Source organism: Argopecten irradians, chromosome 6 (assembly GCF_041381155.1).
Source record: "Argopecten irradians isolate NY chromosome 6, Ai_NY, whole genome shotgun sequence".
Lineage (NCBI taxonomy): Eukaryota > Metazoa > Mollusca > Bivalvia > Pectinida > Pectinidae > Argopecten > Argopecten irradians.
The window spans coordinates 33,681,651-33,705,097 of NC_091139.1; the positions used below are offsets into that span (position 1 = coordinate 33,681,651).

The following is a 23,447-nucleotide window of genomic DNA, read 5'->3' on the forward strand; positions in this document are numbered from 1 at the left end:
TTATCTGCAAATACATAATAGAATATTTTTCATATCAGTGATCTCTCCTACCTTGATGGCCTCAAGGTTAGCCATGAGCATGGCCTGCGAGTGTCTCTCACGCCTCATTGACTCGATGTCCTGTAGAAGACGTTGCTCTGATTGCTTGAGCAGTTCTTTCTCAATACGTAAATTTTGTGCTCGAGTGTCTGCACGGGCAAAATTTTCCTTGGATGACATCAGATCCTACAAAGTGTAATACAAAAGGTGACATACAATTCTGAATGGATTGGAATAAATTATATTTAAAGTATCAAGTGACATTGTGACATATGTAATGGATTTTCACAAGTCACTAATGTAATATCTATAACCTGGATTGATTTTCATTGGCTGTGCCAACAGGAAGTTCCTTGTGGAAAATTTTTTATTGGCTGTGCCAACAGGAAGTTCCCTGTGACATCATGACATCAAAATTCTTGGAAATATAAGTTGCCGGTGTTAGGGGACCAATTAAATCTTAAATATGTTTATTTCACAGGAGATTACATGAAACTCAGCCCAACTTTTATTCACCAAGGCTGGCGTAAAATAAACCTCAATTCAAGACTTGTTTCATAAAATCCCCTATGAAAGGAACACTCATGCAATATCCTATGTAATACCCACCTGTCTGAGAAGGTTGATGGTATGTTCGTGTTTAGCCACACTGGCCGAGTACTTCTGGACTTTGTCCCTCAGGGCGGCTATTTCTTTCCTGTAGCCTTCTGCATTACCCTGTAATACCTTGTACTTCTCTGCGGAATAGTCTACCTAAAAACAATCACCATCAGTCCACTAAGCATAACAAAACAATACAAAACAATCACCATCCATCCACTTTGCATAACAAAACAATACAAAACAATCACCATCCATCCATTTAGCGTAACAAAACAATACAAAACAATCACCATCCATCCACTTAGCATAACAAAACAATACAAAACAATCACCATCCATCCACTTAGCATAACAAAACAATACAAAACAATCACCATCAATTCACTTAGCATAACAAAACAATACAAAACAATCACCATCCATCCACTTAGCATAACAAAACAATACAAAACAATCACCATCCATCCACTTAGCATAACAAAACAATACAAAACAATCACCATCCATCCATTTAGCGTAACAAAACAATACAAAACAATCACCATCCATCCACTTAGCATAACAAAACAATATAAAACAATCACCATCCATTCATTTAGCGTAACAAAACAATACAAAACAATCACCATCCATCCACTTAGCATAACAAAACAATACAAACAGCATAACTCTGAGTAAGTCATCAAATCAGAAATTGCCATGAATTCTGTCTATTTGCTCTGATATACATATACATATATGGATAAAATTAATCTTGGATTCAGACCAGGAGTAATGAGAGCAAAAAAATATACCAAATTTACAGAATTTCTATAAATTCAATATATGCAATGTCTCTCAAATTAGTTCATTTTAGCAGAATTAAAATGAACAGTCTCATCCTTCTAAGACAACCATTTACAACAACTGTAGATTTCCTTTTAGGAGACTGTACAAACAACATATCTTAAATTATCGCCTGTATTTTGGCTGACATATTAGAAATTTTTGTACTTGCCTGTGAAGACATCTTGGCATTCTGGACAGTCATGGAGGATAAATTATTTCTGTATTTCTCAAGCTCTTCTTCCATGATTCTAGAAAGGAATCAAGATAGTCTTTCATTATAAGATAGTCTTTCATTATAAAATAGTCTTTCATCATGATTCATATACAAAAGCAAAAGTACCTTATCGAACCCAATACGCTCTATGTCCCAATAAGAACGTCCACTAGCTTTTGGAGGCTACTTATCTTGTATCTAAATTTTCAAATGTAGGCGGAAAATATGAATACCACATATCTATCACTTATGTCTTACTCTCTGCTTCCATAAAACATCTACTCATTTTTTTTTTAATTTTTAATTTTTAAGTGGCCTGTAAATTAGTTAAGTCAAATATGATACATTCCGATTTCTCTAATTTTTTCTGTTTCTACCTGTAATTAAGGAAATTAAGGTAGAAGAGCCTTGTTTTCCTGATGTCAAACTGGTAGTAAAACTATCTAAGTTTTTCAGCTCAAGTGAGTTTGGTTCATTTTGGAAGGAAACAACTGTGGGTAAAAATGAAATGATGTGACAGGACATGGGTAGCACTTTTTATCACATAATTAACATATATAACTGGCCCGTCCAGCCATGTCATACGGCCATGTCATAAATATCGTAAGACACATGTGTAATAACACTAATATAACGTCACATATAGATTTGACGTCATAATATCTGTATGACGTTGCATGATGGAAAAGTCACATCCGAGCCAGATTTCTACAGTTTTATATAGAGACGAAATTTAAAGTTTTGCTTGTATTTTTATTAATAAAAGTTATGTGATAAATAGAATCTTACACTCGTGACTATGTGATATGAAGTTTCTCAAACTCGTTAAATAATTTGATATGCCACTCGCCTAAAGGCTCGTGCATATAAAATTATTGAACTCATTTGATAAATTCAATATCACATAGTCACGAGTGTAAGATATTCTATATATCCTATCTTTCCCATTCATTTTACAATAAGGGACAATGAAATGAGCATCAGTAAAATTACAACTCCTGTAATCCAACTTATTTACTTAATTTTGCAATATCATTGCAAATAACTTTTTCACAGCAAGATAATTTCACATTTTTGACTAATACAGTTCTATTATATATAATATATAATACATTATTATTATTTTATTCAATTATCAAGACCCACAAAATACGTGAAAATTATCCTCACATTAAAATATTTTGCTTTCCAATAACTTCTCATTAGTATTACAACTTACTTCTCATTCTCCTTTTTCTCTTTCTTATAGTTGTTAAAGTCCTCCTGTAGTTGAGTGAGGGCAGTTTTCATGTCTTGTAAGGCCTTGTCAGAAGACTGTTTTACCGGAGACTTCTTTACAGGGGTGATCATACTTATGTCATCTCCATCAGTCATACTCATGGTCGCCGGCATTCCCATCTGGAAGGAGGGAAATCACAATTAAATACCCCCAAATCTCACATGTTAATTACACTATCAAAGGGTTGTTCATTGCCTATCCCATCTACAACTTTATGAGTGCTAGTGCTAGTGCCATCCGAAATAATTATCATTAATATGATTTTATTTTGAAAACTCATACCCGCTGAAATACAGTTTACAGTTCTCTGATCAGATAATGAGACTTTAAACGCTTAAAGATATATTGTTCAAGATAACCAGGAAATATTTATGACTTTTATTACCCATTATTTTAGGTTAAGTTGTGTCTTTATTAAAGTCTCAGATATCAGACAAACTTCGAGTCTTTTAGATTACGATTGCCACCAATTACAATAGTCTGTACTTATAAATAAATGACAAAATACACTAATAATACTCTAAAATGTATTTTTGTTTTTGACTCACCCCTGACTGGTTCAGCACTTTAAATAGATCTCTCTGTCGGACAATAGTTTCAACCTGAAATAGGATTTAAACAATTAATGCCAGGAATACATTGTCATCTATACAATTGTATCAAGACATTATCATATCTTAATAGTATGGTTTTTTTCCTATTATATATAAACAGGGATGAAATTTATTTTGATGATGAAATCAATTTTACCAAAACATGGAAGTTTGGTTTATGGTTAGTGACCTAAAAACAGCAATGGTAATTTAGTTAAAGATGTGCCCTCGTTTAATTTGAAATTAAGCTGGAGTTTCCATATAAAACTACAGACCAATTGTCATAGTCTAAGTTTTTGGACGCAGCGTGCCACCTTCAAAAGTCTCACCATAATACTACCATAAAAGACAATACTTCTACCACTCCATATACAATTGGAGCAAGATATTTTAAGACTAGACACAATAAGACAGGACAGACATGGAGAACATGTTCTCACACATTCCACACACCCTCAAGTTCATAATGATAGCATAAAACCCATCTATTGCCATCCATTATTTAACTCATTCACTGCTACTGTAATTTCACAATGGACTGCTCTCGTCTGCTCTAGTATAGTTTTGTTCATACCATCTTCATTTGTTTCTCTCGACTCGACTTCAGCTCCTGTATCTCCGAATTGGCAATCTCAAGTTGATTCTGTAGCTCCTTTGTTCTGGAGATAGCAAAAAGATAATGAGATGGGAAAGTGAAATTACTGCAATATTTTCATTACCTAGAGATTTGATTGTAGACAAAAACACTTATTTCCCCTAACTATTAAGCCAATAAAATTAAATAGAAGGCGGAGGTTTCCAACGTCCTGTAGGTATTTCATAATGGTTAGATGTATCGGCAGAGGGATCAATAAGCCAATAGGTATATTTGTTATGTATGACTAAAGAGAAAACAATATTGTTTATGAATATACCTCGACATTGTTTTCTTCCAAAGTTTTTGATGAGTAAAACAACTGATAGAAGGATTTGTTAGCATTGCAGCCTCAAGAAATACATGCACAAATTACACATTACAATACACATGAGCTTTATGGTATCAATAATGTTATATCTCCTTTCATTCCAAATGGAAATGTTGTAATTCTTTATGAGTAACTGAGTAAATTACTTTGAATCGGTTGCCATCTTCTCTTCTTCTTCCTGTTTTTCGCTAAGATCTCGCAATACTGTCAACAGACGTATATTCTGGAATTGCAGTTCCTCTATGTTGCTAAAATACAAAGTTTCGAAACAAATAAAACACCTTTGGAAAATTACATACTACTATGCACATATACAACATCTCTTGACTGTATCCATGTTAGGTACCGGAGGCTCAAGCATGGAATGTCACTATACTTCATATCCAGTATAAGCCCAGTATTTTTCTCTCATATTGCAGCATTTATGAGTACTTTTTGCTAAAAGTTATGTTTTTTGGTTTGGCCTTTAAGGATGCAAGTTTTCATGACGTCTTAATGCATGAAGTGTCATATAACCTTCATGATGTCACCATAACGCTTTCATGGGCAGGTGCTTGTGTAATAAATATTATCATACACAGGTTTATTTCCCAAGACAGGCCTGACACAGGAAGATATTAGAGAAATACATACTTCTGACATTTCAATAAAAAATCTTTTTTGTGTAAAAGTAGAATATAAACTTACACCTGATATTTCAATCAACATTCAGAATAAAAATGATGATGCTGAATTTTATGAACCTTGACTTACCAATACAAGACTATAAATCAGGAGAAAACTTAAATGTGACTAATCTTCAAGTGATAACATTGACACTGAAGAGACTCCTGACCTTGTGACCTTCGTGACCTTGACATACCTAAAGGTGACCAGTTTATCGGTGATTACTTTGGAGGCACTGCTGACGTCCGGTGACGATTGTGTTACCTCCTTAACCACACGTCCGCCTCGTAACTCACAATTCTCTTTCAGGGTGTAGCGGAGCTGGAGCAGAAAACAAGTTATCAATCAGAAAATCAGGATCTCAAGACTGCATAAAGAATACATATACATCAAAATGAGAGGGGATGGGATGACTGGTTTATTAGCATAATGTGACCGATTGGGGTGTGCTTCAGTTTGGTTTATTTATTTTTACGTCCTATTAACAGCCAGGGTCATATAAGGACGTGCCAGGTTTGTAGGTGGGGGAAAGCCGGAGTACCCGGAGAAAAACCACCGACCAGCGGTCAGTACCTGGCAACTGCCCCACATGGGATTCGAACCCGCATCCCAGAGGTGGAGGGCTTGTGGTAATATGTCGGGACATCTTAACCACTCGGCCACCGCGGCCCCAGTTGGATAGCACTATCACTTAAGTTAACAAAGAGGGAACACACTTCATTTGTCTTATTCAATATGGACACTGCCTGCCATCTTGTGTTTGGATTTTTTAATTTCTAAAACTGATCTAGTGCATCCCCAAAAATTTTAATTTGAGAAATTAGACTGGTTGTTGGTCTGAAGCTGACCACAGTTCATTTATTACCTATTTAGACAGGTCGTTGGTCTGAAGCTGACCAGATGTCATATATTACCTGTTAAGACGGGTCATTGTTCTGAAGCTGGCCACAGTTCATTTATTACCATTGATATTAGACAGGTCATTGGTCTGAAGCTAACCACAGGTCATTGGTCTGAAGCTGACCAAAGGTCATTTATTACCTGTTTAGACAGGTCATTGGTCTGAAGCTGACCACAGGTCATTTATTACCTGTTTAGACAGATCGTTGGTCTGAAGCTGTAGTTTCTGATTCTCCCTCTGCATGTGGTTATACTTAATGTTGATCTTGTCCGCTTCCACTCGTAAATTTTGAGATTCCTGAAGAAAAATGAGTCATAACCTTGTCATAACTTTAATTAATCAATTATCATTAAAATGTCTTCAAACATTGAAAGCTTTCCTGTAACTGTGTAATTAAGACATATAACGGATCAATTTTCCCTCATACTTCAAGGTCTTTATTACAATTTTGTTATATGTTCCTTTAAAAAAAATGAAAGTAAACCACAACAACAAGTCAATTAATGCACAATATCTTTAACACAAATTCTGTTGTTTAAGTTCTTCATAATAAAATTAACATAGTTGCTGAAAATAACATAACTTTTTTTACCAAGGCCCTTATAAAGCAGGATTCACAATAGAAATTAAGAAAATTTAAAACAAGCAGGAAGTATGTCAAAGTGAATGTAGAAATATACACACAATATATAAACAAAATAATATGAAAACATATAACTAAAAATTACGTGGGATCAAACTGGATTACACTTGTAGGTATGAGAGAAAATAACCACTTACACCTGTCATGATTTCTTCATGTTTAGAAATTTGTGGACCAAAATAATTATCTTTTTTAAGTGGCTAAATAAAGAAAACCTTTTAGCAATAAATACACTTTAGTGTAAGATGTAATAAGTTTGAATATTTTTTGTCATGTAATTCATTCTTATTTGATTATATGTCCATGTGAAATAATAGTATCACTCACCAACATTGACATATCCAACTGCCTCGTCAGCTGTTCGATGCTGGACAGAGAATTCTCGTATTCCTGTCGCTGTTTCTTTAGTAATGGTGATTTTTCCTCTATTTCCTATAACACAACAGTACCAAATATACCATAAAACCTTATACAGGAGACCTTACCTGTGCATTGTTTTGTATCTGTTATTTTACCCATATTTTTTTCACATAACCTTACCTGTAAATATCTTATGTAGGATGTCTTACCTGTGAATATTAAGGTATATGATACCTTACCTGGATTTTTGTGTATGATATCTTACCTGTGAATCTTAATACATAGGATACCACAATTATTTATATGTTGGATACTTTCCCTGATTTCACCTATATTTTTTCTTTGTATAGGTGACCTTACATATACTTTATGTGTAAATGTTTTTGGATCGAATGACTTACCTGTAAGTATGTATGTAAAAGCTGTCTTACCTGAAGGATTTGATTTAGGGACTGGTTGAGGTGCTGATTTTCTTCCTTCGCTTGCATTAAAGCATCAGAGGCCTGGACATACTCATTGTAAATCTGTCAAATACAAGGAGAATATGAGTATCTTTGTAGGTCTATCAAATACTAAGAGAATAAATATTTCTCCCATACCTGACATGGTTATCCTGCAGTTGCTAGGGAAAAGATTATTAGAATCTTATAATACACTGTCAAGTGGACAGGGATATCTCAACTCGAGTGAAAGATTTTGGCTGGTCAACCCGAGGCTTGATTCTTTTTCTCCCATACTTTTAATGAAACATGATGAAAATGCAGTCATATTATAGAAACATTTCAAAAGCGCCAACATCATAAGAACGTCGCAATGTGTCAAAATTAATAATGTCGCTGACAATAGTCCTCGCATGTAATGATGACATCCCCTTATTCTCTAGTGCATGTGAGTTGTCTTTTCCCTACCCCGATAAAAGACAGAGTTATCTTTTTCCTAGCAACCGCAGGATAATCCTGTCAAGCATGGGAGGAAACTGTCTTTAACAGGGTAGGGAAAAGAGAGCTTACACACGCTAGACAGTGACGTCTTCAATACATGTGGCGCCCATTTTAACACACAGTGACGTTGTCGGCTGAATTTTCACCATTTCTCATTTAAGTAAGAGAGAAAAAGAATCTTACATGGGCCATCAGGTGGACAGGGATATCTCAACCCTCATGGAAGATTTTGATCATCAACCCGAGGCAAGCCTTGGGTTTATTAGCGAAAATCTTTCACTCTGGTTGAGAATTCCCTGTCCATTTGACAGACCCATGTAAGATTATATTAATCATTGTAGATCTGTCAAATACAAGGAAAAAATGTATCACAATAAAACACAAGGAAAACTAAATCTCAAGCCTAATACAGAGACACTCACACACAAATATGATAGTAAGAATCTGTATTGTCTTACCTGTGTGAGGGACATTCCAGATTTGAGAGCTTTGCCTGTAATAGCAGCTTTAGGGAACATACTTTCTACTTGGTCTTCACTGGCAACTGTGGAAGGAAAACATGGACATATAAATATTTCTAGAAATGTCTCTCTATATAGAAAAATGAAATCATACATGGGTTGGCAAGCTTGCCTGTTCACTAGCCAAAATCCTGAACTCTGCTTAAGATATATATCCCTGTCCACTTGACTCACCCAGACTTCAAATATGGCTGACTTTTTCATCAACAACTTATTTTTTGGTTCACTAAAAAGCGCCCCCTTCTGTTACAATTTTTAAGCAATCTGCACGCTAATTATGGTGAATATGGTAGGTGTTTGACACTATGAAATAAAGGTCAAAGAAGTAATATCAACAGGATTTTCCAGATGACACGGGATCCTATCAAACATAAGTCTGTAGGATACGAATTACTTCAAATGGTAAATATGGGACAAAGAAGTAATTATAACCATGTGGACAAAAACAAAAAAATTGTCAAATTTTCGAGTCAATCTGCCCCCTTATCCAGACACACAAAACGAACAAGATTACATCATATGATACGAACAGTAATAGGGAACAATGAAAGTAAACAAATATTAAGCAGCACAATAGAGCACAATTAACCCTTCGGCAAGTGGCAGCCGAAGGCCTGATGCCATGATGTTTGGCAGAATGCTACAATATGAGCGGTGAAATACCACCAAGAAACCGACTACAAACTACTCACTTCTGTTCTTGGTTTGATCCAGAAGATCATTAGCATTAACCAGTTCTTGTCTCAGCTTCTCAATTGTCTCATCTGTACAGTAATGATACATGTATTTAGGCAGCAATTCAGAGATGGCAAAACATTTCTTATCATTTGGTTGATAAAAGATCTGTTAAAGTATTTTTTACAAACAGGACATGGAAATAACTTAACGACAGGTCAATAATCCATAACGCTCTATATCTTGTTGAATGCTGGTTTTGATTTAAACATAATTGTATTGTATCTAGTATAGAATCTTATACAGTGGGATTGTGCACAAATTTGCAAACTTATATAAAGCTCTCTATCTACTTGACAAAACTTCCTCAAAATTCCAGTCTCTATGAAATCAAACACCATGCCTTTATAGACTAATTAAGGTATCAAAACAATTGCAAAATTAAAATAATGAAAATTGTTTCATAACTAAGTGTGATACTTATAATAGTCTTCAGCATTACCTCTACTGTCTATGTCGGCTCTGAAGTGTTTTGCTTCCTCGTCTTTCAAGTCTTCAAGTTCTGTATGAGCTGAAAATAAAATCACATATCCAATGCGATATCTTAATTCAAGCACAGTGATTAAAGAGGATTTCCCCATCCAACGTCTCTACAGCTATGAAAACCATATTCTAAGTGTCATTCAAAGGTCTTAAATGATAAAGACAAAGATGCGTCAGCCTGGGGAGATTTAAGGGTGATGATTTTTTTTACCAAATTCGATAATTAAAGATGCTCCACTGCCGACACAGCATAAATGATACCCATCATTTGAACATTAATTGGGGTTTAATTGTTTATATATATGTAATAGAAATAAAAATTAATTCAAAATAATTCATTTGCTTTCGGTGCATGCACAATCAGTACTGAATTCCATATAGGACATAGTGCCACAGACTTTTTTTCTGGATGCAATTACTTATTTTCAATATTTTTATCTTGATGTAAAATAAGAAGCTCAGACTTTTCATTGGTGGTAATGGTGATAAGTATGTAACTTTTGTAACTGAAGAAAATTACTAAATTTTCCGCTCCTGTTTTTGAAAAGAGAAGAATTACCATTTGTCAGTGATAAAGCATCTTTAATATATGCAGGCAGAAATTATTGTCATGATCCAGGTACAATCACTCATTCACCCATTAAATTTTATAATGAACTGTTGCAGCTTTAGTTTTAGATCAAATGTATGTGTAGGGGTGAATGGATTAGTAAATAGTCAACTTATAGGATTTTTGGGGAAAAAAGACTTCCATGGTTTTAATAAAATTTCAACCTGCACTGACAATCATCATTTTACTCCATTCTGCCTTCGCATTTTATTGACTTATTTGCTCTTGAGTAAAGGATTTGATTGGAATATATTTATTTGTGCTTGAAATTTTGATGTTTCCTCTGAACAATATGGTAAAGTCAAAAACACATGTAAAATATACTAAGTAAATACTTACAATTCAGTAAAAACATGTAACAAGAGGCCCAAAGGGCCTTACTGGTCATCTGACTACCTTGGCAATGGTAAATTTAATTTCATATGGTGTCACTTTGTCAGGACAATGTCAGGATCATTTTCAATTTCTTTCAACAAATTTTCTTTCAAACAAGAGGCCAAAGGGCCTTAACATGTAGGAAGTTAATTAGATATAGTGCCATGGTAGCCATCTTCGATTTGGGATCAACCAGAGATGTAACAACACTTTGTTGGGACCATGTCAGGATCATTTCATGCAAGTTTCAGCCAAATCAAACTGGTAGAACTTGAGAAGAAGTTCAAAATGTGTTTTCAAGATGACGGCTTTGGCGGCCATCTTGGATTACGGATCGACCCGAAAAATAACAACACTTTGTCGGGACCATGTCAGGATCATTTCATGCAAGTTTCAGCCAAATCGCACAGGTAGAACTTGAGAAGAAGTTCAAAATGTATTTTCAAGATGGCGGCTGTGGCGGCCATCTTGGATTTCGGATCGACCCGAAAAATAACAACACTTTGTCGGGACCATGTCAGGATCATTTCATGCAAGTTTCAGCCAAATCGCACCAGTAGAACTTGAGAAGAAGTTCAAAATGTGCTTTCAAGATGGCGGCTTTGGCGGCCATCTTGGATTTCGGATTGACCCGAAAAATAACAACACTTTGTCGGAACCATGTCAGGATCATTTCATGCAAGTTTCAGCCAAATCGCACTGGTAGAACTTGAGAAGAAGTTCAAAATGTGTTTTCAAAATGGCGGCTGTGGCGGCCATCTTGGATTTCGGATCTACCCGAAAAGTAACAACACTTTGTCAGGACCATGTCAGGATCATTTCATGCAAGTTTCAGCCAAACCGCACCGGTAGAACTTGAGAAGAAGTTCAAAATGTGTTTTCAAGATGGCGGCTGTGGCAGCCATCTTGAATTTCGGATCGACCCAAAAAATAACAACACTTTGTCGGGACCATGTCAGGATCATTTCATGCAAGTTTCAGCCAAATCGCACCGGTAGAACTTGAGAAGAAGTTCAAAATGTGTTTTCAAGATGGCGGCTGTGGCGGCCATCTTGGATTTCGGATAGACCCGCAAAATAACAACACTTTGTCGGGACCATGTCAGGATCATTTCATGCAAGTTTCAGCCCGATTACACCGGTAGAACTTGAGAAGAAGTTCAAAATGTATTTTCAAGATGGCGGCTGTGGCGGCCATCTTGGATTTCGGATTGACCCGAAAAATAACAACACTTTGTCGGGACCATGTCAGGATCATTTCATGCAAGTTTCAGCCAAATCGCACCGGTAGAACTTGAGAAGAAGTTCAAAATGTGTTTTCAAGATGGCGGCTGTGGCGGCCATCTTGGATTTCGGATCGACCCGAAAAGTAACAACACTTTGTCGGGACCATGTCAGGATCATTTCATGCAAGTTTCAGCCAAATCGCACCGGTAGAACTTGAGAAGAAGTTCAAAATGTGTTTTCAAGATGGCGGCTGTGGCGGCCATCTTGGATTTCGGATCGACCCGAAAAGTAACAACACTTTGTCGGGACCATGTCAGGATCATTTCATGCAAGTTTCAGCCTAATCGCACAGGTAGAACTTGAGAAGAAGTTCAAAATGTGTTTTCAAGATGGCGGCTGTGGCGGCCATCTTGGATTTCGGATCGACCCGAAAAGTAACAACACTTTGTCGGGACCATGGCAGGATCATTTCATGCAAGTTTCAGCCAAATTGCACTGGTAGAACTTGAGAAGAAGTTCAAAATGTGAAAAGTTAACGCACGGCGCACGGCGCACGGCGCACGGCGCACGGCGGACGACGACGGACGAAACATGACGACTATAGGTCATCCTGACCCTTCGGGTCAGATGACCTAAAAATCCAAATTTCTTGAAGGGCTCCTTTTTCTCTGTCTATGAAATCATTGTACCATTCGATCAGTCAATCAAAGACTGTGTTACAAATAACAACATCAATTTTTATATTATGAATGATGACCTACATTTCTAAGCCAATGGAAATGCTTGTTACAAGCTAGATTGAATTAAAACAACCGACAGGAGCAGATAACTCCACAGATAACGTACCAGTGGCAGCTTCCTTCAACAGTGTCCTCAGTTCCTCGACAGCACTAGCCAACTCCTTCACTTTACTCTCAGCCTCCTCCTTAGATGTCTGTCATTTAAAGATACAAATTGTACGACAAGAACAAAACAGTAAATCAGTCGATCAAAATAACTAGGTATGTCAGTAATACATAATGTACCTCTCTACATACAGAATGGTTGTTTAATTTCACAAGGAGAAAATTTGGCGACATTCTCTTTGAAACCAATTGCCAGAGCCTAACTCGTTCTACTCTCTTCTACTTCTAGATTATAACTTCCATTCACTCGAATATAGCTCTTCTACTTCTGGAAGCTCTCCAGTCTGTAGGCTGGAAGATCTTCTGAGAAGACTTCTCTTCTTAGAACAGCACAAATCGATTTGAGCTCAGGGAGAATAGTTCCCACATTGTCAATTTCTAACAGCAATTAGTCATAACGGTTGTCTACTTTTCATTGTTTCCATTTTATCTGTGGTATTTAAATTTGTGGACATCAAGATGATTACAAATAAAGTAAAATTAAATTCCCAGCGAATAAAAACAACTCTACAGTATACCACAGACTCAGCAGGACAGGACAGGCATGATCAACTCTAGATATTTATCATTCCATGGTAGACACATGAAAAGAAATGTGTATTGTAATAGAATTCATTTCTGGCCACATAAAAAACAAGAAATTTTACCTTATACAGATCTATGAGACGGCTCTTGGCCTGAAGCTCCTGGTTAAACTGATCCTCCAGCTGTGCCATTCCATTCCTCGACTGTCAAAATTCAAAAAGAATCCAGGTAACTTTATCTTGATAATAACTATGGATTTACATAATTCGTATTTACATAGGATTTTGGGTTAATTACAGCAAAAGACAAAAAAATTGGCAACTTCCTGATATCTCATTTTCAAGAACAATTGCATCATAATTTCATTTTATACATTTCAGTTTGTGTACAAATGCATCATTATCATTATACATCTTCCTTTACAAACCATTATAGTCTGATGTCTTTCAGTTTGTGTACAAATGCATCATTATCATTATACATCTTCCTTTACAAACCATTATAGTCTGATGTCTTTCAGTTTGTGTACAAATGCATCATTATCATTATACATCTTCCTTTACAAATCATTATAGTCTGATGTCTTTCAGTTTGTGTACAAATGGGTCATTGACATTATCATACATCTTTCTGTACAAACCATTACATCTTCTGGTATAAACCATTCATTGACATTATCATACATCTTTCTGTACAAACCATTACATCTTCTGGTATAAACCATTCATTGACATTATCATACATCTTTCTGTACAAACCATTACATCTTCTGGTATAAACCATTCATTGACATTATCATACATCTTTCTGTACAAACGATTACATCTTCTGGTATAAACCATTCATTGACATTATCATACATCCTCTGTACAAACCATTACATCTTCTGGTATAAACCATAAGTATCTTACATCTTTAAGTTTCTGTATTAGGCTGTCAATCTTTGTAGCTTGCTCTTCTTGAGATAACTTCAAAGTTTCGACAGTTGCCTGAAGAAGGTTGTTCTCTCCTACTTTTTCTTCCAGCCTGCTCTGGGTCTCCAGCAGGCTTGCTGTCTGAAAAAAATAATCTGACTTGATTAAAACAGAAATCGGGCAATAGTTTTATCCTAGATAATCAAAACACATTTCCAGTAAAGAGATGTTGTATTGAGAGAAGACATGAGCATTAAACAAATTAGGCAATTTCAAAATGACAGAATTTTTAATATAAATATTATTAAAAAAATATTTAAACTATGGATACTGTAAAAGTAAATTGCATGAGATATAAAGTTGGTTTACAGCATACATAAGATTTTCTTATCAAAATAATTTACTTAATACAATGAAATATAGCATTACAATCTCTCTCTCATCCCATTGATCAAGCTTATTGTCTAAATGCTGTATTCACACAATATTTACAGTGATTATTATCATTTTTTATTATTATTCTATACTTACTTGTTCCTTTTTGACATTAAGTAGTTCATTTGTTTTCTCAGAAAGCTGTTTGTCCAACAGATCTAGCTGGCTTTGTATCTGGCTCTTCTCTTGTGCCAGCCGCTTGTTCTGAAACTGTGCCACAAAATATTCACCTTAAATCTTGTTTTGAACTTCTGACAAAAATCACATGTATTAACTTTAGTGTTGACACGATACATTTTAGCATTTTTTTCATGCTACATTACAGTAACCAAAGCTGATAAGTTAACTGCCAAGCAAAATTAGGATGGCTATTTTACACATGTTATTTCAGATAGTTTTCAAATATATATATATATAATTACGTTAAGGAGATTGCTTTGTCCCCTTGGAATATAGGAAGAGAGGCAACGTGTAGAATTAAATAATTTGATTTTTTACATGTAATTCGGTAATTTCTGAGAACTAGCGGTAAAAATATATTAAACCAACAAAATCCAGCACTCTCTGAGAAATAGCAGTAACAAAAAGGACAGAAGGACAGACTGACAGATGACAATAGGGCACCCGCATCTCAACCCTAGTTATTTTTATTACTAGTGGTTTCTGGACATATCAAGTACAAAGTGGGATTTTCACATCCATTAACCTTTTTTCCAATCACATCCACAATTGACTATCATTACACTCTGTTTTCTATTGGAATCTGTTGGTGTCACATTTCAATCCAGTGACTGAACCAGTGCAAAATATATACAGAAAAGCGGAATTTCCTTTTTAATTATTTCATTTGACATACATAAATAATATACAATTAAGGCCATCTGTGAAGGGATTCATCTAGAATTGCCACAACCTCAAGAAAATAAAACTTTTCAGAGACAATACTAGCTGTATCCCGACACATAGCTAGGGACATAATTATTTCATTATACCAAGCAAAATTAACTAAATCCATAATTTGTTATATTCAACATCAACAAGCTAAGTCTTTTGTTAAAGAACTCATAAAAATATTTCCCAACAACGTTGCTAAAAATAAGCAACAGCGTTGCCATTGTTTGTTGATGTTGCTGATGACATCCACTTCCAGTCACCTGCGCATGCGGAGCTTCAATGGAGTTATATCTCTGGGGTTATTTCCCTGAGCAGTGAGAAGTTAATTCCCTAGGGCTATTTCTCTTGCATCCAAATGCTGGGGAGATATCAACTTATTCAATGTCATGTGATCAAGTTTAATCCAATCAGAACATTCTATATGAATGTGAGATATAATAATACCAGGTATTATTGGAATCAGGATATAGAAAGAAAGATCAACAACATATATATCTGCCATACCTCCAATGTCACACTCTGGTTCTGAACCTCTGCAAGTTTAGCCTGTGCTTCACACTTTTCTGTGTTGGCTCGTGACACTTTTTCTGTCAATTCCTTCCATTCTTCTGTGAGTACATGTTGTTGATAAAAGTATTCATAATATAAACAAAACATAGCATCTTGTCATTGATGTAATATTTGAGTTATGACGAAGCAATGTAAGATTTAAAGATGTTGATTTGTATTGCTTGAAACTAAGGTATTCCATGGAAATAAATTTTCAAATTTTATTGATATAACCTTGACATTTGACCATAACTTTGGACATGAAAGTAAATAAAACAAGAGGCCCATGGGTCTTAACGTTCACCTGAGTTCGGATACAGAATGAAACAAAGACATATGTAAACACTATATATTGGCCCATCAGACCCTTGAAGTCAATCAGTGATTTTATAAATTTGACTTTTTAATCTATGAAGACTATTTGGTTCCATCAAATTTGTTAAATTCATAAGTATCATTTTTTTTTTAATTTTTGGCCCTGCCCCTCTGGTCTCTGGGGGTCAACCAGGACCAATATTGATATGATGTTAAAATGCTATCTCAGGCTAATAATTCTAACCCAGTTTGATTCATTTCCTATGAAAACTTTAAGCAAGTAATGTTCATAAATGTGTTTTTTCTATATAAACTTTAGTAAATTTGACCTTCTCTCCAGGGGAAAATCTGAGATCCCAGGACCATTAAATTTACAATTCTTGTATAGGACCTTAAGATCTTTCCATCTATGAAGAGTATTTGATTCTACCAGTTTCAGAATTTCAGAAGATTTGACCCCTTTTGGCCCAGCCCCAAGGCCCTGGGGGTCAGTCATGGAAGCTTGTTAATAGGATTCAAACCTGAGACCCAGGGGCCATACAATTCACAATTTTTGTAGGGGAACCTAGAGACCTTTCTATCAATGAAGAGTATTTGATTATACTACATCTGTGAGTGGAAAAGAAGAAGATTTTTGAAATTTTAGTCAATTTTACCCCTTTTGGTCCCTTCCCACACTCCCGCAGAGGTTCATATAATTCACAATTTTGATTGGCCTTATGCCTTAGAAAGTTGGTGCAAAATTTTATTGAAATTGCTTCATCAGTTTGGAGAAGAAGGCGAAAATGTAAATTGTTTATCGTCACACGGCAGACGACGACAGACAAAAGGCGATTAGATAGGTCACCATGAGACTCTGTCGCGGGTGACCCAAAATTAATCACATCACAGCTAGAGATTATCAAAACCAATATCAACATGTGAACATATTAGCATTTACAGGAAGATAATATTAAATTGATTAAAAGAAAGAATATTTTACATTGCGTTCAACAAACCCATAATGATGTTCAGTGAAATAAATTTTTGTAGAACCGGTATCTTTTATTACTTCACAACAAGCAGGCCGAAAATCTAAACAAAAATCTTGTTTACCGTTTATTCTATCTATCTCCTTGTTCCTCTTCTCTAGTAGGATGCTCAGATCTCTCATGTCTTGCTCAAGCAGCTCATTTGACTTGCTGAGACGAAGCTGTCAAACAAATGATAAAATAATACAACATACCAAAATTGTCAAAAGAGCATCAGTAGACATTGAATTAAATACAAAATATATGTTGACTCATAAAAACATGACGTAACAATCAGTACCTACATGTAAGGGCAGACAACTAAAATATGGAAATACATAATAACTTATTTATTGGTGTTTTTTTTTATTGTCCAGTGTTAAGTGCCAAAGGACTTCGAAACATTTATTAAAAACTGTGTTTGATTTTTTATCTGTTTTAATTACATTTCAACATTTTCAAATAAATTGTCGCAAAGGCTTTTGGTCCATCAAACTAACTTATAAAGAACAAGAGGCCCATGGGCCTCAGCTGTCATTTTACTATTGGCATAACCAAACACCTTAAAGAATATAGTAGTGGCAAACAATTACCAAGGCAATATACAAAAGAAATCTTTTTAAAGAAAAAGTTCAGGTTCGGATATATTTGATGAATTAGACCATGAATGAAAGTCCCTTGATCCCAACCATGCTACAAATCCAATATCAGGTCTCTAGGCCTCTTCGTTATTCACAGAAGTCGTATAAAGATTTTAGCCTATTTGACCCCTGTGACCTTGAACGAAGATCACGGTCATTAACTTGAACAAACTTGGTAGCCCTTCATCCCAGCATGCCATAGGCCCAATATGAGTACCCTGTGTCTTTTGGTTATAGCCTTTTTGATTAATGTGATGCTGCATGAAGGTCAAGGTTATTCATTTGAACTAACTTGCAATTTGGTAGCCCTTCATTCAAGCATGCTAAAGGCCAAACATGATTACCCTGGGCCTTTTGGTAATTGAGAAGAAGTTGTTTAAAGAGTTTAGCATTTTTGACCCCTGTGACCTTGAATGAAAGCCAAGGTCATTCATTTGAACAAACTCATCCCAGCATGCTGCAGGTCAAATATGAGTACCCTGGGCCTTTTGTTTATTGAAAAGAAGTTATTTGAATGAAAAGCTTATGAACGGCGCACAGTGCACGACGATGGACGAAGCATGATTAATATAGTATAGGTCATTCTGACCCTTTGGGTCAGATGATAGTCTGTGACGTTAACTTTTATCGCTGTTAGTCATTTGGACAAGTAAACCCCAAAATGTTACTAGTCTTGACTATTTAATCACAAGTCCAAATTAAATATACAGTGTGTTGCTGCAGCAATCTTTTATGATCAGTTTACAAATTATGACCCAAATTACAAATGCGAATTCTCACAAAATGGTGCATCAGGACTGAGATAATTGGATACATTATAATAATGCACTCAAAATGTGTTGAAAAATGCAAATGACCACAATATTTGTAAATATAGTATTTACTGATTTTAATCGGGTGGGATCGATCCCACTAGTCCACTAGTTCACTTCAATTAGCACTAGTAGGCTGTATAATTACTAGTTTTGGGCATCAGACTAGTGCTTAAAGTCATAGACTGAAATGACCTAAAAATGGGCACCATGGAAAAATAAAGTAAAAGTTAATGTGATATGCATATACAGTGGAACCTCCCGAAACCGAACCTTCTCAAAACCGATCACCTCTAGAAACCGAACATGGATGTCATGTACGGAATTAATTCCTCTTTATTAATAGTATATAAAACTTCCCAAAACCGATCCCTCCCAATTCCGAATACCGGACCGATTTTGAGATCGGAATAGTCAAATGTAACTAAAATACACTTCTGAAAACCGGCCTTACCTGAGCGACACCGATAGATTGCATTGAGGTCTGAGCAACCGACCGTGAAATACACACGTACCTGTACAATAGTTGTCGCATGCCATTTCCTGGGGCATGTATACAGATGTGAAGGCTATAGGTACACGGTAATTATACCCGAGATAGTGGTGAAATTATTTAATCATGTCTATTGTTTAGATATTTAACAAAAGTCTACCACGTGCACGCGGTTTGTTTACTGTAAGAAAACAAGCAGAGCTAGTAATAAAGAGATAGTTTCGTATTCAAATCACACGGGTTTTTTTATTTACATATGTCGTAAATTATCTGTATGAAGAAGCCAAAGCCATGTAATTGTTTTTAGAAAATGACTATGTCATATAATGACCGACATCAACTGATCATCGTGTAATTAGACCATTTAATTTGATTCTTGACGTAACCGGAAGCGATCGGCCGTATGTAGGTTAGTGCAGACGAGAACATCCACAAGAACATTCACGCAACTAACTAACTAAACTACGTTTATAAAACGGTAACAAAATCAAGATTGTTGTAATCCATTCCTTTTAAACGTATGATTCTCTCTTTTGTGATAACATTCACATTAACAATCAATATCGGTCGGTTTTAACGAACACTAGGCATACATGCGGTACACTAGTGTAAAAAACGACTTCCGATCGATTAAATCCGGATCGTAATGATCGGTATTCGGTTCACTTCTCCAAACCGAACCCTCTCTAAACCGGCCGAAATTATGTGCACCGACCATGATCGGTTTCGGGAGGTTCCACTGTATTTGTTTAATTATTTGACTGACAAATGTTTAATAACATTAACCATTGTACTTGTTTGGTCATTTTAATCATCTATAAAGTGCTTACATTTGTAGATAAGGAGCTGTCTTGAGATTCCTGTAAGCTTTTTCTTTTAGTCTCTGCTTCATGATATTTCTTTTCTGAAAAAATGAAAGTCTAACATTCTGAAAATGTTCTCCTAAAATAATGTAGTCATTTAGCAAAAGCTTCATATTTCTTTTCAAAAATATGATCACCTACTCAGATTTATAAATCTATTCTTCAGCAGTAACAGTTGTCTTATTTCATGTAATCTGTTATCAAATGTTTGATGCTGTATCTATTTTATATCATATGCATGATATCTTAAACTCATTAAACTAACTCTGGTTCCAGTTTATATTTTATGCAGAACTAGATATTTAAATATTCAAACTGTGCAGTTGATGAACTTTGAGTGATATAGATATATTAAATACTGATATAGCTAAAGCTAGAGCATGAAATCAGTTTATCATTATCTGACAATTAAACCCTCAACTTTAACTACATGTAATTGTTCTGTAGCTTACCCAAGTTCTCAATTATGTCTTTATGCTTTTCATTAGCGACTGACTCAGTTTCTAACTTGCTGCTGGTGGTGAACAACTGTTGTTCAATATCAAAATATTTTTGTTCTGAAAAGAGAAAGTTAGCAAAATTATGATACTGTATTCGACCCAATAAGCGCCCCTCCCAATTTATGAGGCCTTGATTTCAATTGCCCAGGCTTAAATAAAGATCAAAAACTGTATTTGCAATAATTTTGTCTTATTAGCACTTTTTCAATTTTTTTAGAAGCCATGGGCGCTTATTGGGTGGAAAACGGTAATAAGTTATTGATCATCTGAGACGCAACATTTCCTTAAATGATGATGGGTCATTAAGTTCTAAATCCTTTTGCCATATAAGAATTTGCTTTGTCCCTTATCTTATTTTTTAGGGCGAAACATCAGTGTTTCTATTATAATTACATTCTAGGTTGCTTTAATTAAATGCTCCAATTTATCCTGAGAAATATTTATTGAAAACGCCAATTCAAAGATACAAGGAACTCTTCTGGGAGGGAGATAAAAAAGGTTGATTGGGTCATGTGACCGCAAAAAAAATTAAAGGCATATATATTTTTCCGTCATGACAATGTCAATATAGGCAGAGAATACAAATGTCCAAGTTAATTCAATTTTGGTAATACGGAACATCGTCAGCATAGAACTGTTGTACAGACCATTGCAGTCAGTCAGTGTTTCATTAGAATTCCTTCCACACATATAGTTATTTTCTGCAGGGTGTCTAGGTATATATGTACAATACCGAGAATATGGAATTTAGTTATATCAGAACCAATCAGAAGCATTTTATTTCTTTTTCAGTCATAATTTTAGCAACAGGAGAGAGATTTTACTAGCATGCCATGGGTTGAAAACTGTGAGTCAAAAAATGGCTGTTTATGTGTGTTGAGCAGTATAAAGGGTTAATAGGTCAAATGCGCTGGTATGGTAACAAGAAGAACAATTTTATGCAATTTTTTTTTTCGTGTTTATGCACAAATTGTGAATAGCCTTCCTAATCACTGAGTCGTATGGAAAACTTTATTAAATCTTTAAATAGATGAAATCAGGAAAATTCAAAGAAAAAAATTAAAACATGTGAAATATATATATGTAGCGGGATTGGACTGGGTCGATCATCGGTGACCAGGTAGCTCAGTCGGTAGAGCACTCGGCTAGTATTCTGAGGGTCCCGGGTTCGAATCCCGGTCTGGCCGCTACATTTTCTCCTCTCCTGTTACAGAATTGGCGCCCAACTAAATAACCCACGGTGGTGGTGTTTGGAAGGGTCTCGTGTGTCTTCGAGGGCGAAGACTTCGAGAAAGGAGGGAGGAGTGTAGCGGGATTGGACTGGGTCGATCATCGGTGACCAGGTAGCTCAGTCGGTAGAGCACTCGGCTAGTATTCTGAGGGTCCCGGGTTCGAATCCCGGTCTGGCCGCTACATTTTCTCCTCTCCTGTTACATATACATTAGTACATGAAGATTATTGAAGTTACATGAGGTGTAAAAAGTTACATGAGGTGTTCAAATATTTTTTTCCACATACTGTTGCACGTGAAATTTATCTGCATTTAAGTGGTTATTGCATTTTTATTTCTTTACTAAACAATAAAATAATAAAAATGCAGCAAACTATAACCCAATTGAAACGGTATTCATTGAAACCAACCCAATTACCTTATCGTAGTTTTTTTCAATTCCTGAATAAGTTTGTTTGCACATCCCATCTATTTTAAATACTGCAGGCTAATGTTACTGATGGAAGAAAATAACACTAAAAATACCTGTTTCAGACACCATAAAACACTCTTATTTGTCATACAAGTTTTGAATACAAAAGTACCGAAACGACTTCTGCAAGGGCCGAAAGTTAAAACGACTTCTGCAAGTACGATACCTAACAAATATTGTATCAATTTATGTTATTCATTTAAACGTAACTAAGTTTGCATGTCTCCGCTTCAAATTAAGAAATAGTCAGCAACGGATGCATCCGTCATGCAAACAAATCTTCTTACTTAGAAAACGACGCTGACTTTCTTACCTGCATCCACACGAAGTTTCTCATATTTTGTCTTTAATTCGTCGATTGTGTTATCTTTTAGACCAATGAATGTTGTTATCTGTTTCCGTTAAGTTGTCCGATATAGTCTCGGCTTTTAATAAATCTAAAAGCTCGGCGACTGATCGAACAACCGCCATTCTGTAAAAGTGTGCGAATTTAACCGGAAGTAGAATTATACAGAGTCGGTTACATATAAATTTCCAAATCAATAAATGTAGGTGCATTTATACGAAACGACGCCATAAATCTAGTGAATTTGATATGTAGCGTATTGTTCAAAGAATATTTGTACAGTTAACATTGTGATATTGATAACAAGATGATATGCTTGATCATGTTTTTTTTATATGTTTATTGATTGTGACTAATGATTTTCACGCATTAGGCGGGAGCCTCCCGAAAATTTAAGCAAACGATTTGTGTCGCCAGTCCCACGCGGGTACCGAGTAAGTTATTTCGTTTAATATTTTTTCTTCAAATTTGGCTCTTAAATGTTTCCAGGGTTAACATTTAAAGTTCAGCATTATTTAGGTAAATAGAGATAAGTGAAGAATAAATAATAAAGCGATTAT

The 23,447-nt window shown here is 35.5% G+C and overlaps 1 protein-coding gene across 1 annotated transcript in view; it reads right to left on the reverse strand.

The window, feature by feature from the left end:
- The window catches only part of LOC138325685 (nucleoprotein TPR-like), a 64,649-nt gene extending 41,622 nt beyond the window's left edge, over positions 1 to 23,027 (reverse strand). The window contains 24 exon segments of the mRNA XM_069271505.1: positions 52 to 225; positions 649 to 792; positions 1,640 to 1,718; positions 2,904 to 3,082; positions 3,512 to 3,565; positions 4,131 to 4,215; positions 4,668 to 4,769; positions 5,384 to 5,508; positions 6,278 to 6,385; positions 7,059 to 7,163; positions 7,523 to 7,615; positions 8,491 to 8,576; positions 9,246 to 9,317; positions 9,731 to 9,799; positions 12,829 to 12,916; positions 13,535 to 13,615; positions 14,324 to 14,467; positions 14,858 to 14,971; positions 16,160 to 16,263; positions 17,615 to 17,711; positions 20,306 to 20,379; positions 20,791 to 20,895; positions 22,855 to 22,936; positions 22,938 to 23,027. Coding sequence (XP_069127606.1) covers positions 52 to 225; positions 649 to 792; positions 1,640 to 1,718; positions 2,904 to 3,082; positions 3,512 to 3,565; positions 4,131 to 4,215; positions 4,668 to 4,769; positions 5,384 to 5,508; positions 6,278 to 6,385; positions 7,059 to 7,163; positions 7,523 to 7,615; positions 8,491 to 8,576; positions 9,246 to 9,317; positions 9,731 to 9,799; positions 12,829 to 12,916; positions 13,535 to 13,615; positions 14,324 to 14,467; positions 14,858 to 14,971; positions 16,160 to 16,263; positions 17,615 to 17,711; positions 20,306 to 20,379; positions 20,791 to 20,895; positions 22,855 to 22,936; positions 22,938 to 23,012 — 2,439 coding nt within the window. The 5' untranslated portion in view covers positions 23,013 to 23,027.
- Positions 23,028 to 23,447: the final 420 nt, after the last annotated feature.